At 38.9% G+C, this 7,032-nt stretch overlaps 1 protein-coding gene across 1 annotated transcript; it reads right to left on the bottom strand.

The window, feature by feature from the left end:
• Window positions 1-594: 594 nt before the first annotated feature.
• On the bottom strand, window positions 595-1,486 carry LOC18009507 (protein SEH1). The gene is made up of 4 exons (XM_024160501.1): window positions 1,219-1,486; window positions 959-1,059; window positions 847-907; window positions 595-683 (listed from the first exon to the last, which is right to left on the bottom strand). The coding sequence occupies exons 1-4, from the start codon at window positions 1,484-1,486 to the stop codon at window positions 595-597; spliced, it is 519 nt and encodes a 172-aa protein (XP_024016269.1).
• Window positions 1,487-7,032: the final 5,546 nt, after the last annotated feature.

Consider the following 7,032-nt stretch of genomic DNA (forward strand, 5'->3'; position numbering starts at 1 on the left):
TATAAAAAGTTCATCTCTTTTTATTATACATTAAATTAAAATAATAAAACAAGAAAACTAAATTAATTATAATAAATTATGCAATAACAATCAACAATCCAAATAAAAAATAAAATAAAGAATACCAATTTTAAGATGATAAAATTAATAAATAAATTTGGTTTAAATCATGGTGTGTGTAATGACTAGACTTAGCCAAAAGTTGATAGCCAACTCTGTTAGCGATAAAATTCATTTTTCATGTTTTGTCTTTTTTTTTTTAATATATAGTGTATATATCTACATATGTAATAATTTCTTTTTCAAAAGTTTTGTATATTGACTTTGAAATTCTATTTTGATAAATGAAATTGTTTGTCGATAAGAAAAAAATAAAATAAATTAGATTAGATATACAAAAAACTTAATTACACCTATGGGCTGAGATTTATAATTGGTTATGTGGAGTCAAAAATAAGGAATTTGGGCTGGAAAAATTGGTTACTCAATGGTGTAGTTTTCCCCTGTACGCTCCAGGATGCGAATCATCTCCTTTGCAGACTTTTTATCGACCTCCTCTGGATGCTTCGCCATTTTGATGCAGGTTTCCTTCAGCTACTTGTCCACGATGCAACCGATATGTGTAACATCAGATTCAATATCATACTCAGTTATCATCTTCTCCAGTACAGCATAAGCTTGTCCTGTAGTTGATTCTTTAATATCATATATAATAAAATGTTTTCGGAAAGTTTTGTATATTAACTTTATAATCTTGATGTTAATGAAGTTGTGTATGAATAAGCAACCTGAAGTTGCCAATTCTTTAACTCCAATGGATTCAACAGCTCAAAAACCCTAAGGTACCCATCAGAATATGCTGCGACCTGGCATAATAGTCAAAGAACCAATAATGGTGATTGGTCGCCTGTTAAGACATCGAAACCAAACCAGCCTAAGAATAAAACAGAAGCTTTACCATCTTCAGACTCTTTCTCGAAACCCCAAATTGAACATCGAGCACTTGGCTAGACTGGTTCTTGATACTCTTGCAAGATTTCCACTCAAGAGCATGTGTGTCTGACAAAACAGAGTAAATTCTCAATCAATAGATTCTTAACGAAACAGCTAAAACACTCAAAATGATATTCAACGTTATCAAACAACAATCCACACATGTATCTATAAAACACTTAGCAACGAATCCATGAAGATTTTTGAAAAAGAGCATAGAGATACCTTCAGAAACCTCCTCCCAAATCGATAAGCTCCCGTCTTCGCAAATGCAGGCTACTGCATCGCCGTATTCCGAAGGCAGCCAGACGATCTTTGCAACACTCGATTCACTAACCCTAACTTTGGAAGTGCAAGTGAAAGAAGAAGAAGAAGAAGAAGAGGGAACAGGAGAGTCGTAGACGGAAAGGATCCCGTCTAAGGAACCGGTGGCTAATCGGTGGCCGGAGTGATTCCAGGAGGAGCAGGTGGTGCCAGAATCTAGAGTCGCCATTGATTTTGCTATTTCTCCGTTCACAGTGACTCAGAGAATCTCGGCTGGATTAACAGAAATTAGGCCGGTATATTGGGCCTATTGTTCTTTTAATTGGCCTGTTTGGTTTTCAAAAACTTAAATTTGTTGAGAATTAAGATGAGACAAACTTAGAGTTTCATTTGTCTTGGAAGATTTTGGGTAAATGTGATTAATTGCAGGTGATTTAAGAATTTAGGGATGTAGGAATAAGCTTGAAGATAACTTCAGACCCAAGTTATTAGAGAATGGAAATATTCTTAGGAGTTATCTAAGAATAAGGAAAATGTAATTCCATTAGGTTTAGGAGTTATCTAAACCCATTCTCTATATAAGGAGATATCAACTTGTGATATAACTTATGAAAGATTGAGAGCTTTAGTTTTTGAGTTAGTTTTCTAAAGCAATAAGACATTTATTCTTAAATCCTGAGTTCTTAAAGTTCTTGATCAATTCATATAAACTAGATTTGGTATCAGAGCCTTATCAAAGTCACGAAAGGAATCCAAACATCCAGCCATGGGAGATTTAGTACCTGCGACAGAAAAACCTAAGGAAGGAGGAAGCTTCCTCCATTCAATGCCCTATGCTTAACACAACTAATTATACTGTTTGGGCTATGCGAATGAGAGTCTGCCTCAAAGTACACAAGGTATGGGAATTAGTAGATCCAGGATCAGAAGACAACGAGAAAAACAATCTAGCCATGGGTCTACTGTTTTAATCTATACCAGAGTCGCTTGTTCTACAAGTTGGTCAACTTGATACGCCGAAGAAAGTTTGGGAAGCAGTTAAAACAAGATACGTTGGAGCAGAAAGAGTAAGGGAAGCTCAGGTACAGACATTGATGACTGATTTTGACCGAATGAAGATGAAGGACTCGAAAAACATCGACGATTTTTCAGGAAAGTTATCAGAACTATCATCAAAATCTGCAGCACTCGGAGTAAGCATTGAAGATTCCAAGCTTGTGAAGAAGTTCCTAAAAAGCTTGCCTCAAAAATACATACATATAGTGGCCTCTCTAGAACAAGTTCTGGATCTCAACACTATTAGCTTTGATGAGATTATAGGGCGGCTAAAAGCTTACGAGGAAAGGATCTCTGAAGAGAGTGAAACTCAAGAAGACTCAACTAAGCTCATGTATGCAAACTCTGAAGATCAAAAAGGACAATCAAGTTATGATTACAACAGTAATTGAACAACTGGAGGGGACGAGGTCGAGGAAGACGACGAGGCAGAGGCCGCAGACGATCTGGTGGGAAAATAGGTACATCGCAAATAACCTGCTACAGATGCGACAAGATCGGCCATTATGCCTCAGATTGTCCTGATCGTTTGTTGAAACTTCAGGAAGCACAAGGGACTAGTACCGAGACACAAAGTGCTGATGAACTTTTAATGCATGAAGTCGTTTATCTAAACGAGAAGCATTGCAAATATGAGAAAAATTCAGAAGAAGAAGACTTGTGGTATCTAGATAACGAGGCCAACAATCATATGACAAGAGATATGAGATATTTTTCAATGATTGATGAAACAATAACAGGAAAGGTTCGTTTTGGTGATGACTCTCGCATCGATATAAAAGGGAAAGGAGCAATCTTGTTCACAGACATGAATGGAGAACCAAGAAGGATGACTGATGTCTATTATATTCCGGATCTTAAAAGCAACATCATCGGTCTTGGTCAAGCTACAGAGTCCGGATGCGATATAAGAATGAAAAGAGAATGCTTGACAATTGATTGGGGGGGGGGGGGTGTGTGTTGTGGATTGTCAAGTTTTACCCTAAATGAAATCAATAGCCGCAAGTGCACAACTGATCGATTGTAGTACTTAGGGATCGAATCCACAGGGAAAGAGGATCTTTCCTGCAAAAGCTTTCGAAAGAGATATAAAATAAGGAAGTCTAGAACCAAACGGTTTTGTGGGGGGGTTTTGGTGGTGTGTTTAAAATGTAAAAACGAATCTTAAAGAGAAAATACGGGAATTAAAATGACCTAATAACTAAACTTAGCGAAAACGAGTAAAAATGGGAAAAACGGCTATCCTAATTGCTTAAATGAAAATCGATTGAAAAGGAATGAAAATATTGAATTAAGGCTTGAAATAAAACGGTGTGAATCTATAAGAAAAAAGGCGCTGGTGTTCAGGGAAGTTTTCACAAGGGTACGAACGATTCAAAACATTGCTAGAGAGTAAATTTGATAAGATCTTAACTTATAGTTTTTGAACTAGAGTCACGGACGTATGAATACGCCACTGTCGTGATCATAGACAACTATCTTTCTCAACCCTGACCAGTAGGTTTCCACTCTGGCCCTGGAAAAGAAGAGATGCATTATGTTTAGACTCGTCAGCATTCAAAAATCACCCATAGGTATGTTTCCACTCCTATATTTGTTTTTCTCTCCCAAACTAGATCTGACACCGGATGAACACTTTCATGTCACCAAGCATCTGGATCAGATTGTAGTTCATGACGTTACTCTCATGCAGTAAAAACGAATTCAGAAGAAAAAGTTCTAAGATTCGGCTCAAAAGCTCATGGAATCCTCATCGAACATAAAATTCCCATCGAAAATCCATTAATCCCAACAATAAAACTACTCAGACATAATGAACGAAATCAAAAACATAGTATTAAAAAGTAGAATAGAAACCGAAATTGAAAAAGAAAAAACAAGAGTTCTAGAGACAAATCTCTCTCTCCCTAAAACCTAAAACTTAAAAAGTATTCTAAAACAATAAGAACATATGAGGGCATACGAATTAGGGTTCCTAAAACATGTATTTATAGTGCTCAAGACATCTATGGGCGTCACTTAGTGTTTCTCCAAATAGGGAATCATTTTGGGCTTCAGAAATGGGCCTTCTGGTTCGGAGTTAGCTGGCCGCGGTCGGGATAGCTGTGACCGCAGGAAATGGGTGGCTGGCCGCGGTCGCGGTGCTTCTGGCCGCAGGAAATACTCTGTTGGCCGCGGGTGGAAACGCTTGCTTGCTGGTTTACGGGACATCTTGCTTTTCGCGTATCTTTTGATTGAACCGTTGGATTGCCAAGCTGTAAAGTGTGCTGGAAAGCTGATACTTCCATCTTTAAGATCTCCAAATTTAAGCTGGATCGGACGGTGAGAAGGCCTTCAATCAGGGGTAAACTTCTGACGGCTTGACTCTGAGCTGAAATCTGGTTTTCTATCAATTTTGTTAAGCTTTTCCCTAAGTTACCTGAAAAGAGTCTTGGAACTACAAGTACTAGAAAAACGTAATAAAAGTACTTGAAAGCAATTAAAAACATAGAAAAAGGTTTTCAAAACGATCCATAAAAATGGTCAAAATACGGTGTTATCAACAATGCATGATGCGACTGGAAAATTACTTGTCAAAGCAAACCGATCCAAAAACAGGCTATACAAAGTTCACATGGGAATAAGAGAACACCAGTGTCTGCACTTGTCAGCAATGAGTGAATCAAAGAGATGGCATTCCAGATTAGGGCACATAAACTTTGACACAATCAGGTCCATGGTGGATAAAGAACTTGTGCGTGGAATTTCGGGTGTAAAGTTTGAGAAGGAAATATGTGGGTCATGTTTGCTAGGTAAACAAGCAAGAAGAGCATTCCCTCAAGCAACTACTTATCGAGCAAGCAAGGCACTCGAACTTGTCCATGGAGTTCTCTGTGGCCCCATAACACCAAGTATCTTAGCTGGAAACAGGTACATTTTTGTGCTCATCGACGATTTCACCAGGTACATGTGGACGATACTTCTAAAAGAAAAGGGCGATGCACTCACCAAATTCAAAAGGTTCAAGAATCTCGTCGAGGCAGAAGTAGGAGGAAGTATTCAAACTTTCCGAACAGACAGAGGAGGAGAATTCGTTTCGAGGGAGTTCAACTCATTCTGCAACATGTCGGGAATAAGAAGACACCTCACTGCGCCGTATACCCCTCAACAAAACGGGGTGGTTGAGAGGCGAAATTGAATCTTATTGGAAATGACGAGAAGCATCATGAAGGACATGAGAATACCCAATTATCTGTGGGGAGAAGCTATCAGACACAGTACGTATCTCTTGAACAGAGTGGCCACTCGAGCTCTTAAAGACAGAACGCCATATGAGCTATATCGAAACAAAAGACCAAACGTGAGTCACCTGAAGGTTTTCGGATGCATCACATATGCAAAAGTGGAGAAGCCGATGCTGAAAAAGTTAGATGACAGGTCTCGAATGCTCGTACATCTTGGAACAGAACCTGGATCAAAGGCATATCGACTTCTAGATCCACAATCTTGGAAAATTGTGGTAAGTAAAGATGTAGTATTCGACGAAGCAAAAGGATGGAACTGGAAGTCGATAAAATCAGAAGAAAACCAAGATGGAGGCTTCGAAATCATGTTTGGAGAATACGGGAACCATGGTATTCAAAGATCAAACGATGAAATAGGAGCAGAACAAGAGGACAAAACAGGGGAAGAAGCAGAGTCACCTGCAGACATAAACGAAACAGGTGATAATGAATTAATAACATCTTGGGAGCAAGAAGCAGAGGCGCAAAACAGTGATGGTCAAAGCGATGGTCTAACTCTGAGAAGGTCATCAAGAGTATCGGTTAAGCCAAAATACTTGACAGAAAAATATGTACTGCTCACGGAAGAGGAATGAGAACGTTTGTTGATGTGTCTGAATGACGAACCTGCAAGTTTTACTGAAGCCAAGAAGTTAAAAGAATGGAGAAACGCGTGTGAAGCTGAACTGTGCTCCATCGAGAAGAATCAAACTTGGAGCCTCGTTGATCTTCCGATACCAATAGGGCTGAAATGGGTTTTTAAGTTTAAGAGAAACTCTGATGGGAGCATCAACAAGCATAAAGCTCGACTAGTTGCAAAGGGTTATGTGCAACGTTTTGGAATTGACTTTGACGAGGTCTTCGCACCAGTGGCACGGTTAGAAACTATAAGGCTTCTCATTAATCTGGCAGCTTCAAACATGTGGGAGATACACCACTTAGATGTTAAAACAACTTTTCTTCACGGAGAACTAAAAGAAGTGGTGTATGTGACACAACCAGAGGGTTATGAGAAGAAAGGAGAAGAGGACAAGGTCTATAAACTGCACAAAGCTCTATACGGATTAAGGCAGGCGCCTAGAGCATGGAACAACAAGTTAAATGAGATCTTGTTCGGATTACAGTTCACAAAATGCTCAAAGGAACATTCTGTGTATCAAAAGGAACTTAGTGGAAATCTCTTGGTCGTAGCCATGTATGTCGATGATCTGTTTATTACAGGGACATCATCAATAGGTTTAAAGAGGAGATGTCATTGAAGTTTGACATGAGTGATCTTGGGAAGTTGTCATACTACCTTGGGATTAAGGTATGTCAAACCCATGAGGGAATATCCTTGTGTCACAGCCGATATGCTTTAAAAATCCTAGAAGAAGCTGGAATGATGAACTGCAGTTTGACTCATACGCCTATGGAGGTTGGACTGAAGTTGTCTAAGGCAGAAAACGAGAAGGAA

Source organism: Eutrema salsugineum, unplaced genomic scaffold (genome assembly GCF_000478725.1).
Source record: "Eutrema salsugineum unplaced genomic scaffold, Eutsalg1_0 scaffold_8, whole genome shotgun sequence".
Classification (NCBI taxonomy): Eukaryota; Viridiplantae; Streptophyta; class Magnoliopsida; order Brassicales; family Brassicaceae; genus Eutrema; species Eutrema salsugineum.

Bases quoted from the DNA above. Each gene is read 5' to 3' on its own strand.
- LOC18009507 (XM_024160501.1), bottom strand. From the start codon at position 1,486: ATGGCGACTCTAGATTCTGGCACCACCTGCTCCTCCTGGAATCACTCC. The intron at 908-958 runs GTAAAGCTTCTG...ATGTCTTAACAG, and splicing joins CGAGAAAGAGTCTGAAGATG to GCGACCAATCACCATTATTG. The intron at 684-846 runs GTACCTTAGGGT...AATCAACTACAG, and splicing joins GTCGCAGCATATTCTGATGG to GACAAGCTTATGCTGTACTG.